Here is a 20,627-nt window from a genome sequence, read left to right on the forward strand (position 1 = left end):
TAAACATAATATTCTTGGAATTCTGCATAATAAAGGGTAAAAAAGATTAACTGGGTTAGTGGTTGCTCTGGGATTGAATTTGATACCTCTTTAATACATATTAATTTCTTCATGCCCAAGGATAATGAAGCCTAGTTTTCTAAGCATATATTAAATAGAAGTTAAATCATGTACTGAAAACAAAACCACATCACCCAAGCTTGCTTACTAAATGAAGTCAAAGAACAACAGTAGCCAAGGGTGTAGTTTTTGTCAGAGAACTTATGCTTAATAGAATTAGGACCTTCCCAAAGAAAACAGTCCTCTCAGCTAAATCTTGCACTCTGCTTGTTTTTTGTAGAATCCAGTTCCAAAGATATCCAAAGGAGTGCCTTAGCTGTCACCACTTCCCTTAGCTCCATGTCGATCCCAGGTTATGCCTTGCTTTGTCTTCATAGCTGCATCCTTTCCTTTTTACTACCTTCCCATTACCCTCTGCCCTTCAGAGAATTTGCAGTCCAAAAGATTTAGAAACATCTCTCCACAGGTGAGTGATGTCTAATGGTTTAAAAGTAAATTCGAAAAGTTATTCAGATATATTGACATAGAATAAAACTGTTCAACTATGTTGCATGCAATTTATATTGTGGAAACTAGAACAGAATATGATATGTTTTGTTATTTGTATATTTTCAATACAGACAAAAAGAAGTTTTTCCAAGTTTTATCAGTGCGTGGGTGGGATTTTTTAAAAATTTTTTTAAGAAATGGAATTATCAAGAAGATGTTGGGTGGGATTATCAGTTGAATTATTCATATAATTCAATATTAATTATATATAAAGCAGAGCTTCACTCAATATTTTTTCATACTTTATTAAAATATCACCCCTTATACCTTTTTAGTACCTTGTATCTCTTTTATATATATATATTTAAATGTACTTTTATACAGTATACACTTTGAATGTGTTGTAATATATTGCTAAAAGTAGAAGTACACGTGAGCTACTTACTGCTACAATTTTTGTAACTTCTCACTGATGGCACCTCACTTCTGTGGCATCAGATAATCATCTGTGCAGACACCTATCACAGATTTTCGTGTTGGTTCTGAAACCCGAAGGCTACTGCTGCTAATGGGACTGAAATCAATTAGTCTACGAAATATTAGTCCTTATGAATGCAGTCATCTGTCTCCATATTTAACAGTACAAATGGACCTCTCATTACTGTTCTTAATCTTCCTTAGTGATTTTTAAACCCATTAAGGAATAATTCAGCTGAATCCTCTTAGTGTATTACAACTGATAATAATTCCTTTATAATGGCTCTGATCAAAAGGGAAGGGATTGGTCGTATCACCTAGTCCTTGTAGTGCTCATTTATTTTGCTCTGAAATTGGACATGGACAAAAGAGGGAGGGAAGCCCCAAACGAATTCACTTTTTCCCAGAACAGCTGTACTACAGCAGCATTACTCTCCCCAGACTTCTACTCAAATAGATCTTTTACATATATATTTTTTAATTTTTTTTTTTTTTTTTTTTCCCTGAATAGATAGTTAGATGATTTTCTGGGAAAAATGGGAAGGGAAAGTACTTTTTCCAGCTCTATTAAGAAGATACTATCTTTTTCTGGCCTTAGTTTAACATACGTAGCACCTCTACTACTAAATTTTTTGCAGTATCTCCACAAATCTGACAAAACAAGCATTTGCCTGTGTATTCAAAGAGATTCACAGCAGCCTGATGCAAAGAACTCCACTTTTTAATTAATCCATTAGTTAGTCTACAGTAATAATTTGAGTTTTGAGTACGTTTCTGCCATCTTCATCAGAGCTTATACAATTTGTAGTTCTTGAGACAGATTTGGAAATATGGTGAAATGTACTTAATGTGTTGTCTCTTTGCAATATTTTGCTTTCCATAACTAACAAGTGAGTATTCTCCTAGCTTCATAGTTGAATATTTGCCTGACTACTAAAAAGTAGAGATTTCTAGATTAATAACGTGGGCAGTATTTTTCCTTCTAGGTTGCATGAAGCTATATAATTTTTTTTATTTACATCAAGCAGAGCTAGGAAAATGATGAGGCTGAGAAAATGGGACAAATGGTCTTATATTTTTCTATTTTGTGAATATTAAAGTACCATATGTAGGCAAAAATATTTCCTTTTGATTTCAGAGATGTAGCTAGCACGCCTCCACAGAGTTTATATAGTTACATTCATGATAAGAAATTTATTTGGGTTTTAGACCATTGCCAAAGCTGTGCTGCAAATTCAAATACCTATTTAATTTATGAAGGAAAAAGATTCTTTTACTTTTTCACCTCTCATTATGCCACCTCTTACATTCTACCTGCCATCTATTACCTAATTGTTGTGGTTTGAAAGCAAAACGAATGAGAGGCTCCAAGTCAGAGATATAATTTAATAAGAAGAAAGGTAAAAAGGTAAAAATAAAATAAAATAAATACAATAACAAAAAGGATCACTGACAGGGTCAGAATACAACCTGAGCAGGATGGTGGAAGCAGTCCAGGTGAAGTGCTCTTCCTGAAGCAGTGATCCTGTAGAAAGGTCTAGGAGCTCTGGTCCTCTGGGAATCCAGTGGGTAAGTGCCCTTGCACTGTCCCACATACCAGCTTATATCTAAGTGAGAATGCTTGGCTCCTCCCGTTGGGCAGAGCATCTCACAATAGCATGAGAAGTGTGAAATGGGTCCTTGATGGCCCATTAACAGAGATAACCCCTGGAGGGAGTTACCTGTGACTCATGGGCCAGGCGTTAATGGGCCATTAGCAGAGGACACCCCAAAGGCCATTAGCAGAAGAGGCAGGGGGCTTGGGAAAACACTAGCCCACCTGGTTTCAACAGTTCATGAAGATGGTGATAGAATAAATACTTTGTGTACATCCTACACTGCAACCCAGGACACTAATGTATTGCATTTATGTAGTTAGACATCAGTTATTGGAATTAAGCAATGCAATTATCCTTGAAGCAACACTGCAGAAGTGCTAACATATGTATTTCTGAAGCAAATAAGACTGCTCTTTAAAAGAATATGGTGTCTGAGAAAGATAGCATAGGACCTTAAAAGAGAGTCTGTGATGTGAAATAAATATCCAAGCTCTTCAAGTGGTTTGAAGGTGTTTCATGGCTGTATTTATTAGTACCTTGATTTCCACCAGCAGTCATAGGTCTTGAGGCTATAGAAAAGCTTTCCCTGACAGGTAAATAAAGAAATGTGGTTTGGAGTAGCCTCCTGGATGATTTATTACTCCTTGATTCTTATTATAACATAAATTAAAACTTTGTGTTAAACTCATTTCCTTTCTTACATGCAAGCTTGACTTTTGGTACTGGTACCATGGGTGTAAAGAGCAGAGATGAGAGCAAGCAGACTCTTGCTCTGTCAGGGCTCTGTGTGTCCTGAAGAAGCCTTCACCGTGCTCCTCAGTGTGGCACTGAGAATGCCACTACTCCCTCCTCTCTAATACTAGATTCAGCATTTTTACAGTCCCCTTCAGCTCCTTTCTGGACTTCTGCTATCTTCCTGGACTGAGAATTTTTGATTTTAGCAGAGTGCACACAGATACTTACCTTTCTCTGAGGGAGGATAATGTTCCTTATGGCTTTTTGTGCGTTTTGGTATTCTTAGCTATTTTCTTGTGGGGGCAGGGTGTAAGATATTAATACTCTCCTAGAAAAAAATTCAATTGTGATGATCTTAGGAAAAGCATTCACAATTCAAGAAATCTCATGAAAAATGTTATGTGCTATACAGATATTTGATGTTCAGTTTTGTTTGTTTGCTGGGAATTTTTGTGGAAAATACCCAGTTCTGTTAAATTTAGGTTAGCAAACTGATGCTGAAGCCATCTGCAGTTTTCTTTGCCTCTTTTGGTGTAACTTTTGATATGACTATTGGAAGAAAAAAGTCCCATTTTGTCTAATTCGTGATTATTTATGCTAATTACATAAAGTTAGTAGCAAATCTATTTCATTGCACTTTTCTCTTAGTTGTAATAGTTCCTATGTTAATATCTATGGATAGTACTTTGCTGATAGGTTTTCTGTGATCAGCTTTTCTTGAATTTTTACTATCAGCAGAACTGAATAGTTGTGGGTTTTAGCAAGTTTTAAAGTTATATTCTTGGGTAAAATTTGCCACATAAAAAAAAAAAAAGCTATACTTAGAAAATTAGGGAAAACAGGTTTCTAACTCTTTCCCAGACTCCAGATACCACTCCTTCCCATTCCTGGCCTTCATTCCCATTTTTATCACCACCCATGCAGGTAACAGTCCATTCAGTGAGGTGATGGATAATGCAGGAGGCTGGGGTGAGGACATAGTGATTTCTTTCTGTCATTCCTTTTTTTTCCACTCTTTTCTTCCACTGCTCCTTTTGACTGACTCGTTTCCTCTGTCCTATTGTGGGTTATCCACAGCCCTTTCAAGGATGCATTTGCTCTCTCATGGGTTCATGCACTGACCAGAGTCCTGGAGTGTTACCAATTGTGTCATGGAGCACCTCTTATTGTTATAAATATGGGTGGAGATAATATTTTTCTCCTTAAAATGCCTTTATTAATCAGCTCTTACCATGGTTGCTCGAGGGGTGTGGCAGCCCGATGCACCGTGGAGGAGGAGGGTCCTTGTCAGCTCTGCAGCAGGAAGTTCAGCAGAGCTGGAGAACTCTTCCCTCGTCGGGAGTATCCCCGGAGTTCTGAATTTCCTTTGTTTTCTTCGGGGTCTCACTTCTGGCTTGGTACTTTCAAGTCACAGCAAGTCACAAAAACTGGAAAAATCAGTTTCCCTGATACTCTAGGGTTTACACGGCCTAGTATTGGTTTTTGTGTGTTTTAATTTTACTTAGTTTTATTTTTATAAGGGGTTTTTGGTGTTAAAAGGATCCCAAGATGCACCTGGGATTTCTAATTTGCATGTACAGGGTCGCCCCCAGAAAGCAGGGGCTGCAGGCTCTCATGGCAGTTTCGCAATCAGATATGGCGTCTTGGAGGTTTCGATGGTGGGCAGCGCCGGGGCTGTGAGGTGGGAATTGAACGTGACGGGCATGGGCTCCCCCCTTCTGGAGCGGGGCGGCGGTCTAGGCGCGCCATGTGGTGGTTTTGCGGGTTTTGGGGTCCTCCGCGCCGGGCTCGGGCCGGGGCGCAACGGGGGGGCCAGCCCGTCGGCAGCGGCGGGGACTGCGGGGACGCTGGGAGCCAGCCCCGCGGCAGCGGCAGGGGTCGGGGCCGGGGTGGCCCCGCCCGCTCTCAGCCTTCTCGTCGGCGGCTGGCTGCCCCGCGGTGGGCACGGGGGAGCGTTTTGGGAGCTGGGATCGGCAGCGACCGCGGGGACACACGGCATTGCTCCAGCAGCGGCAGCAGCGGCGGGGACTCTGGGAGCGTGGCCATAGCGGCGGTGGCGAGCAGGCAAGCTTTCCCTCTCCCCGGCCCTGGTGGCGGCGTTGGGGGTGGGGAGCCGTGGTGCCAGGCTTCTTTGAATGGAGCTCTCGAGGTCTGTTTTTAAGGTGGTTTGGGGGGGGTGCCACAGAGGTGGCTTTTTACTGTTACATTACAAGATAAACATTCAAGATAACAATCAGGGGTTTCAATTCTTCAAATTTCATTTTTATCATTATCACTTTGGCCTTCTTGTCTCTCTCTTTGGCGTTCTGAGAGGTGCTACAAACTCCTTCAGCCCTCTCAGTTGTGTCCTGGAGTGGGCCCATCATGACCCAGCTAGAACTTCCTGTATCTCACAGCGCAACCTCTGAACTCCTCCCCTGTAACCAGCCCCACTAACAAAACCTTGCTTTTTATATCCAATACACTTGAATGAGTATATTGTGAGAGGGAATGCCAAAAGCCTTGATAAAGTCAAGATAATTGCCAAGCACTGTTCTTCTCTTGTGCACAAAACTAATAATTTTATCCTAGAAGATGGTGGAGTTGGTCGAGCATGATTTACCCTTGGTCAGTCTCTGTGTTACAAATCACCTTTTTCTCATTGAATTTCTAGTTTTATGTTTATATCTATTTCTATTAATTTTTTATTATTTTTCCCTTCTTCTTTAATTTTATCCTCAGATTTGGGACATAAGGCTGTCATTGTCATGTAACATCTTTATTTAGATTGTTTTCTCTATCTCTATATGTACTCTAGTTTGAAACAACAATATTTAGTTGAAATTTCATACTTGTAGAACAGGTTCTACATATAAAATGAAAACAATATAAAACCTGACAATATAAGATTTAAACTGATAAATTCCCAAATGAATTTACAGTCTACTTTATGTTTTTCAGCTTTACTTCAAGTAACAATTTCACTTAGCAAAGTTGAGCTCAGTGTGGGTGAATCCAAGTTCTTCACATGCACAGGTATGTACAATAAAGTACAAATTTGATTTGTAGGTATATAATTTTTGTTAATTTTTTAAATTTTTCTGTATTTGTAAGTGAAGTAGTAGTTTCACAATATTAAATTAACATATTGTCATATATTCACATTGACATGTGAGAGCTGTGGCAAATACTAGAACTTCACTGGCTTCACATTTCCAGTCTAGGATCTCTTCATTTCACACACTGAATCAGTTTGAATTCTCTATATCAGTACAGGTAGTTTATATCTGTTAGAATGCTTTTGTAGATAAATAGTGTCACTGATTTAAACTAAGGAATCCAATCTTCTCCAACCTAATCAGACAGCCAAGGAGATTTTTTTCTGGTGAGGCAGCAATCAGCCAGGAGAAGAATTTACATTTGCAGCTGATTGGTATGGATCCTTGATGTTGCTGAGTTGAGATCTTCCATTGACAGTGACACATGGCCTGACAACACTGACAGTGCAATTGCCTGATCACTTGGCCTGTTGACCCAGTCACTGCTGGACAGCCTGTTTCTTTCCTGGCAGACTTTATACATTTCTGTGGGGTTTTTTTCTCCTCTTGAGATCCTTGAGCTGGTATTTACTCTGTCTCAGTGATTGTACATCTGCCTCCAGTTTTGGTTGCTTGTTTTTCTTACATATCACATGATTCATCAATTAGCTGACATTATAGAATCACAGAATCACTTAGGTGGAAAAGACCTCCAAGACTGTCAAGTCCAAGTTTTGACTGATCACCACCTTGTCAACTAGAGCGTGGTGCTGAGTGTCACATCCACTCATCCCCTGAACACCTCCAGGGTGTTTCCACCATCTCCCTGTGTAGCCAGTTCTTGACAACCCTTTCCATGAAAAAATTCTTCCTGAATTTTTCTTAAATTGCATAGACTGCACACTGGGTAGGTATATGCATAGCATGGTGTCCTAAATGTCTAAGTTTGGATGGGTTTTGGTTTTGTTTGCAGCCATTGGTGAGCCTGAGAGCATAGATTGGTACAACCCACAAGGAGAGAAGATCGTTTCGGGTCAGAGGGTGGTTGTTCAGAAGGAAGGCGTTCGCTCGCGTCTCACCATTTACAACGCCAACGTGGAAGATGCTGGAATATACCGGTGCCAAGCAACGGATGCTAAAGGACAAACCCAAGAAGCTACTGTGGTTCTGGAGATCTATCGTAAGTAAAATACTATTAAGTAGCAAAGAAAAGACTGTGTTTTAAAAGCCACCAGCACAGAGAAAGTAAAGCCTCTCAAAATATCATCCCAAGCTTTGAACTTTATCTTCCAAATAATTGCCTCTCCTGCAATTTAGTAAGTAGACATAATGACAAAGATTTGAATTAAATAGAAGGGCACTTCTAAGTACTGTAGATTGTTTTTCTCCTGTATTTTAGAATGCTATATTATGAGGATGCTCTGTGTGGCCTTCAAAGAAATGAGAAAATAGGAGGAAAAAATTGATCAATGTAATTCACATTACAAGTGTGTGTACTGTTTACAAGTTACAATGTTACAAAAATGTACAATGTTACAAATATGTGCATAAACAAAAGTGTAGGAAGTACAATATATGACATTTGAAAAGTGGAGTTTTTACTGAATCGTTATTTTAATCTCTGTCTTCTGCTATTCTTGGCCTTATGAAAGAATTCTGAGATAAAGCATTGAAGCTTAGTGTGATAAGTAACCAAAATGGATTTCAATTGCAAGCAACTACTTGAGGAGTATATTTGAAAAATAAATACATTCTATTGTGGTATGAAAGTCTCTGAGAGAATTGAGTAGTTTGTTTCTCAGTTGAATAACTACATTATATTGCATTCTTTAGATCAATCAAGAATCCCTAAAAGTTGTGTATTAAACAAGTGCAGTGAATGTGTAAGGCAAAGTCTTTGTTGGTGAAAGGATGGGACATATGCCAGCAGCCATTCAGCTGAGTTAGGGTCTAATTTCATTGGAGAACAGGTTTTTTAAATGTGAAGGAATTACAACGAGACAGAAAATGCAGAGTAGAATGGTAAAGCACTGCTGCTGAGAGGTACAGATAACTCAGATAACAAAAGACATGCAATTTTTAAAAAATCTTCTGGTAAAAGGGTGGTAGCAGTTAGAAGCAATTACATGATGGCCTGAAACCTCACAAATCGAAGGATTTAAATTTTTCAGGTATTCATTTGTATGCAAAAAACTGCTGGTTACTCCATTAGCAGAGTGCTGAGAAAGGCAGAGGTCTTTAAAAGCATTTGCATGTATTAATTTTAATAATTCTGAGGTCAGAGAAACCTGAATACCTCCACAAGAAATGTCAAGGTTTGTGGGAACAGACATGTAAAATTTCCTTATTCATATTTGTGGTGTGAGAAAAAAGCAGGATAACTTGTTGGTAGTCTTAGGGCCTGGTTCTTAGGACTCTTAGATGTCTGACAGAGGGGTTTTTTTCTGACTTCATACAAAAAATGTATGAGAGAAGTAACAACAAAATTGTGCTCCCTCTGCTGTGGGAAATGTGGGGATTACTTGAGCCTGCACTCATATCAATACCAAACAGACAGAGGTGAAGCTACATGTCTGGCTTAAGCTCCCCAAAATTTACTCTGAAATGTAATCGTGTTTATTCTCTGTGCAAGAAATGATTCCAGAATTTATATTTTTTTGTGTGTGTGTTAGTCAACTGCATTAGATCTTATATAAGATCATGGATGAGTATCATCTTGGACTTCTGAAAATACTGAATTTATTCAACACATGGAAAATCAAATGTCATTTGATTATTTGTGCTTGAAATAATTAAAAGTCTCAGCAGACCTTTTTTTAGTTCCTAAAAATAAAGCTACAATTTCTTATGACCTAATAGTCATATAGACCTAATAGTTTTTCACTGCCTTTTTAATGTTGTATTTTAGTCAGCTGCTGTTTTTATCAATCAGGCAAAAAATTCTACTTTTCTAGAGAGAGTTTTCCAAATTTTAAATTTTTTAATGGAAGTTTTGATAGAAATAAAACACTAAGGTTTTAATTCAATAATAGAACAATGAGGAATAAATTCCACAAGAGAGTAAATAAACTATCAGCATGAATATTTAAACTTTTAAGACCTAGAGTTTAAAAACTGTGTTTTGGAGCATTGAAAACAATGAAAATACATTTATAAAACCTGCAGAATGCATATAAATAAACAAAATTTTGCATAATACAAAAAGATTGTATTTTTTCAGGCAAAGTATAAGTCCAGGACCATTTGACCCTTATATGGGAAAATTATATTATGGAAATAATTCTGTATTATCACAATGAGAAGATTTCGCAGCAGTATTTATCTTATTTGCTGATACATATAATTTTAATGCTAAGTTAAGTGTAAGACTCTTACTGTATTCTGTTTCCTTTTATTTTTTTTCCCCTTTCAGAAAAGCTCACTTTTCGGGACATAGTGTCTCCACAAGAGTTCAGGCAGGGAGAAGATGCAGAGGTCGTTTGCCGTGTGACGAGTTCTCCTGCTCCCGTTGTCAGCTGGTTGTATCGCAACGAGGAAGTCACAACTATTGCTGACAGTTAGTATTTTGGTAACTCTTTAAGTTATACATTCCAATTAATATTAAAACATTATTTTTAAAAAGGGCTAATCACGTTTTAGTGGGGGATTTTGGTTAGCCCATCAGCTAAATTCTAATTTAACCAGGTTCTGTGAAATGTAGAGAATCCATATACAATGGTTTCCCCTATATGTCTTTTTTCCCAATCATGATTTTTGTCTAGATGTGACATGAGTGTCCAAATGCCCAAAATATTGCTGGGAGCTCCCTCACAGGATCTCTTCCTGGTGTGCCTTGCCTGTAGGAGTTGAACACCTTTAGCACACACAGAAGTGAACTTCACTGCACAGCAAGCTGTGATACTGACCCTACACAGCACTGACTTTGGGATACTTGCCCAGTTGCTCAGAGAATCCCAGCTGGAGAGGCATTTTGCATGATTGTGAGAGTTTGCTTGTATAAGTGTAATTTACCCTCTGAGTTACAAATAACTGGGGTATAAATAATCTGCTGAGGCTGGACTGATAAAGCCTGGATTAAGATAAACCTCAGCTTCCCCACATGCAAGTTCTAAGTCTCTAGAGAAGCAATTAATTAGGCAAATAGAATCATTTTTTCTCTACCCCCACAAAAGTTTAAAACATTTTTTTCAGTGCTGTCTCAATATTCATGTTTGCCAAAACAGGACTTTTTCACATTTTTTAGAAATGGAACTAGCATTGTTAATTAACCAGCTTTTCTAACTTCCCATCCATTTTTCTCTCTCCATGTAATGAAACTCAGGGTAGCAGCACACATTTAAAATTCTTATTCTTTCAAAATGAATTATTTTTATTTCAAAATGAAAATGAAGTTTGTTAGGGGCTTTATGGAGTCAAATAAGCAAATGTGAAGTAGTTGTAAGGAGGAAAAAAAAAGCTTGGTTGATATTATTGTACTCAGGTTCTCCATTGGGAAAGAAACTTTTGAATTAACTTCTTTCTTATTTAGTGTATCCTATTTCTTCTGTCATCTAGACATGGAGAGTAAAAGGAAGCAGAAGGCCTCTATACTTAGAAAAATATAGTTGAAATTTATTTATATATAAATATATATAATTAAACAATGCATGCAGGTGGGACATAGAAAATTTTTGAAAATAAGAATGTTGAAAATAAAACAAGAATTGGCAATCTAGGAAAATGTCATAGAAGGATAATAGAGCTTGAAAAAGTAGAACTGCCTCAAAGATCTCTCTCAAAATTTTTATTGCTATTTTGGTTTTCAGTCAATCTGTAGGATTAGCAAAGCAGATGAAGTAACATTTCCTTTCTCCTTCAAAATCATATACTTTGAAAATTGAGTTTTTAAAATTGTAATGCATAAACTTCTTTTTTGTAACTTCTTTTTTGTAATTTTCTTTCACAGTGCTAAAAGTTACAATGGTAGAAATGAGTTTTAAGTTAAGAAGGTAGAATAAGGTAGAATACTTCCCTTATGTTCTCATCTAGAACAGTATCCAAATACAATTACAGGAATTCTTGGGAGAAAGCAATTTTAAATCACATAAAACTTTGTGGGTTTTGTTTATATGAGTTTCTAATACAGGTGAAAAACAGCATGTCCACTGTCTTACAGTTAAAAATTTTTTCATGCCTTGTGAAAAATATAAAACTCTGTTTTATATTATAATTCCAGTTTCAAATTTTACAGTAGATGATCAAATTCTCTGTTATTCTGAAAGGTGATTGAAGGCAGACTTCTCATGAGCCAGACTCTAGATCATATTGGGCAGGCTGTTGCAATCCAGTCCTGCTGCTTCCTCAATGTAGCATAGTCTTTGATATTTCATTTCCACTTAGAATCAATAGTTTGTGCAGTTCTAATTCCAGTACTGGTGATGTGGTGCCATTGCCCTGCGGAACCCATGTAGACCATAAAATAGATTTGTATTAACCAACATGCAAATGTGGTTGCTTGCTTTAAGAAGGTTAACATGCTGTGTATATTTTGTGTTCAGAAGATATTGCAACCACATTGCTGTAGGATACAAAAGGAAGATGAGAGACTTCAAATATTTCAGAAGGCAAATAGCGTAGGAAAAGCTTTTATTGTCTATTTCTTACTACTTTTTATAAGGTGTTCCCATACAGACTTAACATGGTTGGTGAATAGGAACAACACCTCTCTAATTCTATTGGTTAAACTAGAGAAACAGCAAAACACTATGTTTTCAGAAAGGAGAGTTGTTTGCCAAGATTGTTTTGAGAATAAACTTTCTTGAGAAATTTTTGCTTGGGAAAAAGTTAGCAGCTGCAAGCAGGCTAAAATCTCTCAGACCCAGAAGTATCAAGCCTACACAGGCTCTCTTGTAAAGAATGGACAGTTGCATGAGAAACAGGTTTAATAAAGATTTGGTCTTCCAAAAGTTTTGATACTTTTTCAACAGCTCTTTAGTCATGTCTTACTATTAGAATGTACAGTATTTTGTTGGACATTCTGGCTGAAAACCTGGTACATACACAGCAAAATATGCAAACTGTGAGCCAGAAGTTCATCTAGATTGGACTGAGTGGCAGTGAAGGACATAAGCCCTTCTTGTCTGCCATAGCACTTAATATGTGATGTGACTGAAGAGGAAAGCCAGGTGACTGACTGCTCCTAAATCAGGTGTTTGAAGCTGAGAGAGTTGAGTCCAGAAAATACAGTGGTGAGCTGGAGTAGTGTAACACCCAGTTACCTCCAGATTCACAAACTCAAATTTGTTTAGTACATTTTTATCAAGATATCCATGGCATAGTAAACTTCTTGTATACTCATGGGAATATCTACTGCTATGTCCATTTTTCTTCAATGAAAATTGCAATTATCCAGCCAACATTCAGTTTTTGTTTCCTGATACTAAGTGAACCCACATTTTTCCAGTATTTATTAGAAATGGAGATCACTTCCAGCCATCTTGTTCATCTCACACATTGCATGTCTGTTGAAAAAAGAAAAACAAAAAGGGTTTACCAATGCTTAAAGGCTTAAAAAGGGGGCTGGATCTCACCTTTTCAAAACATCTGGAGCCCTGGTTCTGTGTAGATAATTGTGTAAGAGCAGAAGAGGAAAAGATAATATATTTTTTATGTGGCAGTGTATGAAATGGCATTAACATTCAAGCATGTATTTAACAAACCAGACATAATCAGCATAAATGTGTTGTTGATGTTAATGTCCTGTAATTTTCTATCAGGTGAAGCATGATTTTATTTATTTATTTATTTATTTATTTTTTTCTTTTTTTTTTTTTCCTTCATTTCTCTCTTCATGTTATGGTAGAATTCTTCCTACTGGTACAGAAGTCATTTGTTTGCTAGTTAAAACTGAAAGCTGCAAAATCTCATCATCCTCCGATACTGGAAGGTGCGAAATAGAACAAGAACAGCTGAATGACAGGGGTTCAGGTTCTTCAAAACTCACCCATTCAGTGAATTGCAGGAAGTCATTCTCCTCAGAAGAATGCATTAATATTGACTAGTTTTGGTGGTTTTACCTTGGTGAGCTTCCAGGTACCCACACAGCCTCTTTCTCACTTACCCTCCTCAAGAGGTTGACCTTGGCTAGATACCAGGTGTCACCAAAGCTGCTCAGTCACCTCCTCTGCAACTGTACAGGTGAGGTACAATATAATAAAAGGTTCATGGATCAAGATAAGGACAGGGATAAATCACTTGCTAATTGCCATCACAGGCAAAACAGACTTGACTCAAGGAAAACGTAACTACCAACATAATCAGAGTAGGATAGTGAGAAATAAAAGTCTTAAACTGCACCTTTCCATCACACCTTCTTTCTTCTCAAGCTTAACATGACTCCAAACATTGTCTCTGCTGCTCCTTCCTCCTCAGGGAAGGACTCTTCACACTCTTCTGCTCCAGTGTGGGGACACCTCCATGAACTTCAGCAGTCCTTCCAACAGCCTTCAGTCCTTGAAGAGTCATTCCTGTATGGGTCCCCCATGAACATCCTCTTTGGCACAGGTTCCTCCATGGGTTCACAGGTCCTCACAGGAGCCTACTCCAGCATGGGTTTCCCAAGGGATCACAGCCTCCTTCAGGCACCCACCTGGTCAGCCCAGGTCATCCAGGGGCTACAGGTGGATCTCTGCTTCCTTGTGGAACAAATTATGATCTGCACCATGGCCTGCCAGGAAATCTCATCTCTGACACCTCCTCTTCTTCCTTCTTCACTGGACTGGGTGTCAGAAGGGTGATTCTGCTCACATCTTCTCACTCCTCCCCTGGCTGCAATTGCTGTTGCAGAGTAGCTTTTCCCTTTCTTAAATCTATTATCCCAGAGGTGCCAGCACTGTTCCTGATGGCCTTGGCCAGTGGCAGGTCCTTCTTAGAGCCTCCTGGTAATGGCTTTCAAAGACATGGGGGAAACTTCTAGAAGTTTCTCAAAGAAGCCACTTCTGTATCCCCCCAGAACAAAAGTCTTGCCAAAAAAACTAAATACAACAAGATCGTGGGAGAAAATGAGACAACAAGTGTGTTGAGATTAAGACAGGGAGAATGCCCACCAGCATTAGCAAAATGGATTTGATGGAGGGGAAAATTAATCGAATCTATTGCCAGTTAAATAGTGTTGAATGGTGAAACACAAAGACAGAATTAAAGCAATATCTCCCCTCTCCTTTTTCCCAGACTCAACTTACTCTTTCATTGCTGACTCATCTCTACAGTTTCACTGCTGACTCCTCTACCTTGCCCACCCCAAGGAATGTGGGAGGTTGGGGAGTGGGGCCCATGGTCAGTTTTTAGCCATTCCAATATAGATCCTTCCTCTGGGTTGCAGTTGTTCAGGATGATTTGCAGCGTGGGGTCTTCCATGGATTGCAAAGGGGATATCTGATCCAACATGCTCCTTCTTGAGGCCAACACATCAACACATAAACCCAGTACACTAGTTCAGAGAGAAGAGAGAGGAAAGATTAAATTCAGATCCAGTTTAATCCTGCAGATTATAATTTTGCTGCTGCATGTGCAGGAAGTGTGTGTGTGGCTTTCAGAGCCTGATTTTATGGTGTCCTTCAGCTCCTCAAAATGTCTATTGAATTTCAGTTTATGCTGGCCTTTGCAGAAGATAGAGTGCTTTCTTTTTTGGGTTATGTCTTTGTACCCATTTCTGTGAAATGTTAGAGAGTAGTGAAATATATCATTGGTCAAGAGTGAATGAAGAAAGGAATAGGAGGAGGGAAGGAAGGCGAGTGAGCTAAAAATCATTAAACATTGGGCTGTAGAATGGGCACAAGAACAGATAGTCTAGAGAGGGAGGCAATATTTTGTTGCTTAATTTATTATAAATTGCTCAATTTAATTTTTGTGGGTTTAGGGGTTTTTTTTCCATTTAATCTTTTTCTTATTCTGTGTAACTGCTTATGAGTATCCCACTCCTTTTGCAATAAATTGTAATTTAATTTTACAGTTGATTACTGCTTGGAATAAGTAGGAAATTATGGATGGAAAATCCATATTGAATTCTGGGAAATTCAGTGAGTTTTGGAATGAAAAAACCACAAATTTCTCAGCCTACATTTTCCTTTTAAATGTACAAATGTTTTGTCAATGAGCATTCAGATTGTACAGAGAAAGTACTTATTAATTTAAGTTAGTGTTCCTCATGTTGTCTTGATTTACTTGACTTATGCCACTTGATCTGTTATTTTCCTTTCTAGATCGATTTGCAGTTTTAGCAAACAATAATCTCCAAATTCTTAACATCAATAAAAGTGATGAAGGAATGTACAGATGTGAAGGAAGAGTGGAAGCAAGAGGAGAAATTGACTTTCGGGACATAATTGTTATTGTGAATGGTAAGGAGTAAAGTTGGTGAATTGACTTCTTGCTTTATTTGATGTTTATAGCCTATTTTAACATATACCCACTTCTAAAAAACTCTTATTGAGTTGGTTAATATAATTATCATGTCTGTTTAGTATTGGTTTCTTAAAAATGTAATTGCTTAAGATTGAAAAAAACCCTACTATACTGTGTAAATAGAAGTCATTGCATTTCATAAAATTAGTAAATAAAAAAGTTTAAAGCATAGATCATTGTTATTTATCATTTACAGAGCAATAATTATTTCAAGACTTGAATTTCAGATTAGAGTAGTTCAGTTCAGTGGTATTTCTCAGTATTTTGTCATTTAATCTTAAAAAACATGCTTGATTTTTCATAATTATTCACTTTCACTGTGTTAATGCACTTAAAAGCTGTCCCAAAAGTCACAGACACATTTTTTTAACAGTCTTAGTTACAGATTTTTTTTCAATTTTTTTTTTTTTTGTGAGAAATAAAATAGGTGAGGAGTTACCTGATAATTTACATTATACATTTTATTAGTTTATAATAAACCTCTAAGAAGAAAAATCAATGAATTGAGACAAGATGGAGCATTTAACTCAAACTCTCTTAAACTCGGCATTGACCTGTTGAAAGATAGCTATCTCTTCATGTATTGCCTGGGAAGGACACCGTTCATGAAGGGCATTTTTTATCTCTGCAGTCTGTTTAATGTCAGCCTTTCGCTGCAATTCTTCCACAGCGTGTCTTAGGTTTGGAGCTTTAAATGCTTTGTCCTTGACTGGTCCTTCTCAGCAAACCCCAGTTTGCATAATTCATTATGTGAGGTGAATTCACAGCTGGTTTCAGCAGGAAGAGCATGTTCTGGACTTCTGAGTCCACGTTGTCAAGCAGCAACATCTGAGGCAGAATTCTCTAGGTTATTGTAGGTGGTACATTCTGGTGCTGCATTACCACGACTCCTGGTTGTGTACAATTCCAACAGTGCATCTGGTAGCATCTAAAATGCTGAATGAGATTTTCTTCTGCTGCTATTTATGCACAGGGATATTAATCTACCTACTAATTACCTTTCACTTTTATCTGGTATTTACATGCAGTTGAGCTGAGAGAGTCTATATTTAAGCTGAAACATTGGGTTGTAAACCAGCTTCACATCATTTATTGCTGATTTATAAAAACAAATTTGGTCCTTCATAAATTTATTATGACTCTAGGCAAGAATGTGTTAACACTCATCTCTAAACTTCATCTTGGTAGGTGAAGGAGCTGCCAAATAAGTAATTATGACATGGTTGGTTGTGTAGAGTGACGTCAATTAAGAGCTATTTCCTACTTCATTTATAGTAATGAATAGGTTTGCCTACATAAAGTTGAATGGATAAAACTTGATCCAAAATAGCTTTTAGAGTAATATTAAAATACAGAAAAAAAGAAAAATTGTCATGTCTTTTGGTGAAAAGGAAAGCCTATAAATGAACTGGATTCAAAAAAGAAAAGAAAAAAGCAAAAAGAAAGAAAAGAAGGATCAGTGTATAGCTACTTGGCTATATTTCCACTGCATCTCCTCTTCCAAAAGAGAAATAAGAAATGATACTTACTTTGGAAGGTAATCTAAGCTTGTGATAAAAAGAAAACATCATCATGAAAGTATTTGTATGTAAAAGTTATTCAAATTTAAAGCTTTACTGTTTATTTACTCATCTTGTAATAGTCACTGTAGAATCCACAGGAATGTGCAAGATCTACACTAACTGTACTTCTATGATAAGAATCAAAGAATGAGGTGAATTGAAAGGGACCCACAAGGAGCATCGAGTCCAGTGAAAAAGTTGTCCTGGTTTTAACTAAGCCAGGATAGAAGTATGTATGGTCTCCAAAGCAGGATAAACGGTAACAAAAGAATTAGGGGTACTTCATGAAATACGCAACACATTAATTATAGTAGTTGTTTTTTTTAAACTGAGCTTGCATATGAACAGTTTGCAAATTCATTCAAAAATATTTAAAAATAAATCTCGGCACAGTTTGATATCAAGGTATATTCTAATATAAGAAAATCCTTGGAGGGTTATAATAAGAAATTGACAGCTGGATTATCTTTTAGAAATCTAATGTTTATAATTCTTTTCAACTTGCACCACTAAAATTTTTGTAGCATTTCTTTTCCAGTCGTATTTACAGCGTGGTCTGAATGTTAGGATTTTCTGTGGTTAAAAATGGTTGACATAGAAGAGAATGAAAGAAATTCAAGTCCTCCTGTAAAAAAAAAATCATTTACTTGTTCTTTTGTCTCTTTATTTTTCCCTACTCTTTTTTTTTTCTTTTTAATTATTTTTCCCTAATGTACTACTTAGATTTATTTTTTACTCTCTGAGAAGTTACATAAATTAAATAGTCATCCTGGTCTCACTGAAATTAATGAAGGAGAACTGTTTATCAAGCTATATGGAACTGAGTTTTGCCATTCTGCTTCAAGTTTTAAATGCTAGAGACTTAATTTCTTTTCATCTTGTAGCTTTACACTTTAGACCCAACCTATGTACAAGCAAGCATAAAAAGAAAGCCAGATTTATTCCTTGAAAAATGATGAGCAAAGCAAACTTTTACTTTGAAAAGAGAAAATAATATTTCATGTCATTGTCATTGCAGTATTTCTTGGAAGATGTAAGCTCTTAAGTAACTCATTGAACCAGGTCACAGTCCTGTAGTTCTTAGTGGTGAACAGTGAAGGACTTGCAATTTCAAGCAAAGAGTTATCTCCTCATATTCCCAACTATATTTTGAGGTCTGGACATTAGACTGCTCTGCAAACTAGTTAAAATGCATAAAAAACTTTTTAAGTAGCATTGTGGGGTCTTGTTATTGGAGATGGATAAATTGCCGTTACACAGCAGAAGGGTTTTTTATGCCGAGTAATGGCCCATGTAATTTCAGACAGGAAAGAAGTGGTCTGTGAAACACTGTAAAACACACCATTAAAAAGTGTGAAAAGTACATAACAACACACAATTACTGATCATTGATAATTCTGGTTCATGATTTTATATTAATTTGATATATTTAAATTCAGAAGTGAAAAGACTTTGGAAATATTTGGTAGAAAGCCACAACAGCTGGTTTTCAAGAGTAGGTGAGAAAAATCTGGTGGTGTGCAATGGAACACCAAAAGCAAGTTCATTGGGGTTGCCTGTTGCCTGTTTCATCTTTTCACTAGTGAAGAGTAAAGATTAGGATAACAGAGTCACTGTCATCTCACAGGGTGTTCTTGCTAGCTGACCTCTATTTTGTGAATCTCTAATCTTTTCCCTTTCCTCTCACTTTCTGTGGCATTCCTCCTTCTCCACATCTCAACTTCCATCCAATCTGCTTGGATTGTTTTTGTTTGTATATTTCGTAGAATCACAGAATAGTTTGGATTGGAGGGACCTTACAGACCATCTCGTTTCAAACTCCTGCCATGGGCAGGGACACCTGCTACACCCAGCTGCTCAAATCTCCATCCAATCTGGCCTTGAACACTTCCTCCTTGCTTGTTAATTAATGGAAGCAGATATGTAAACAGATACATTAAATATCAGCCAAATATTATTGGGTTTTTTTTCTGTTGGGTAGAAGTTCTTTGCAAACTGTTATGATTTTATAACAGTTATAAAATGTTACTGTTTTATTATTATCAATGTTAATAATGTTATTATTTTTATAATAACGTCATTCCATCAAGAACAGAAAATGTTTGTCACTATCAGAATAAAATTAAATTCTCGGAAATACAAGTAGATTGCATCCATTGGGTTCAGTCACATTTGCCCTTTGGAGGCTGGTGATATTCCTCCCGAGGAAGTATGCTGGAACTCAGTAAAAGGAATTAAATATGCATTATCAAGACTCATACATACTGATCCCTCTTTTAAAACCACTGTCTAACATCAGTACATAGTTTTTTCTCTTATGTGTATATTATCTTATACATGTTAGGTGTAACTTCAGTCATCTTAGAATGCTCTGTAAGAAAAATGAAGAACTGCTGAAAAATAGCTTCAAAAATGTATTTTATTAAAAAAAAGTTTAAAATGTCCTGAAAATATTAAAAGTCATTTATTTAAGAAAAGTAAAGAAATACCACATTGTAACTTGATCCCTAATTGTAACCCTAAATTCCCAAATTATCAAAGGATCCCACATTTTAAATTTCTCCAAAAACACCTAAAATATTTTATTTGTCATTCATTGGACATAATGTTATATTTTTCAGTTCCCCCTGCAATCATTCTGCTGCAGAAATCCTTCAATGCCACTGCAGATCGAGGAGAGGCAGTAACTTTGTTCTGCAGAGCCACTGGATCACCTCCACCTGAGATCAGTTGGTACAGGTGAGTTCAGTCGAGGTCTCCACATCAGAGCACATTGTTTTAATGTGTCCCTATTTTCTATCACAGTCCATTAAGCTGTGGAACCTTAATTTCTCTACTGAATTTCAAGAGAATTTTCTGTCTGTTTCTATTCTATCTGCCAAGGCTGGATTAAGCATTAATGTGTAAATGGAGTCACACAAATTCAATTACACTCAGCTTGCCAGCAACTGAGGTAAAGGTAAAAAGTAACAAAAATAACATATTGTCATGATTTCTTCATGTGTGAGTGGAGAAGAAACAAGTCCATATCTCAAAAACACCACAACAGCAAACTAACAACAACTTTTGCACCTAAATGCACAGATATATGCATTTATGCTATAAATAAGTATCCAATACAGGTCAACAATGCTAATAAAAAAAGGTAACACTTTCCACATTTGCAAAAATAGATTCTAACCTTAACTCTATTTCAATGAGATTCAGAAAGAGGTACAAATTTACATGTTTGTATGACCCAGGAATAT

The 20,627-nt window shown here is 37.0% G+C and overlaps 1 protein-coding gene across 4 annotated transcripts in view; it reads left to right on the forward strand.

Moving 5' to 3' along the window:
• NCAM2 (neural cell adhesion molecule 2) overlaps positions 1-20,627 on the forward strand; it is a 282,300-nt gene that overhangs the window by 140,216 nt on the left and 121,457 nt on the right. For all 4 annotated transcript variants that reach the window (XM_083885211.1, XM_083885214.1, XM_083885213.1 and 1 more), the window contains exons 2-6: positions 6,300-6,374; positions 7,350-7,556; positions 9,789-9,932; positions 15,616-15,753; positions 20,001-20,118. In XM_083885211.1, the coding sequence (XP_083741337.1) occupies positions 6,300-6,374; positions 7,350-7,556; positions 9,789-9,932; positions 15,616-15,753; positions 20,001-20,118 (682 nt within the window). The remainder of the gene's footprint in view (positions 1-6,299; positions 6,375-7,349; positions 7,557-9,788; positions 9,933-15,615; positions 15,754-20,000; positions 20,119-20,627) is intronic.

The sequence above is a fragment of the Zosterops lateralis genome (genome assembly GCF_965231275.1).
Source record: "Zosterops lateralis genome assembly, chromosome: 2".
In the NCBI taxonomy this organism is placed as follows: domain Eukaryota; kingdom Metazoa; phylum Chordata; class Aves; order Passeriformes; family Zosteropidae; genus Zosterops; species Zosterops lateralis.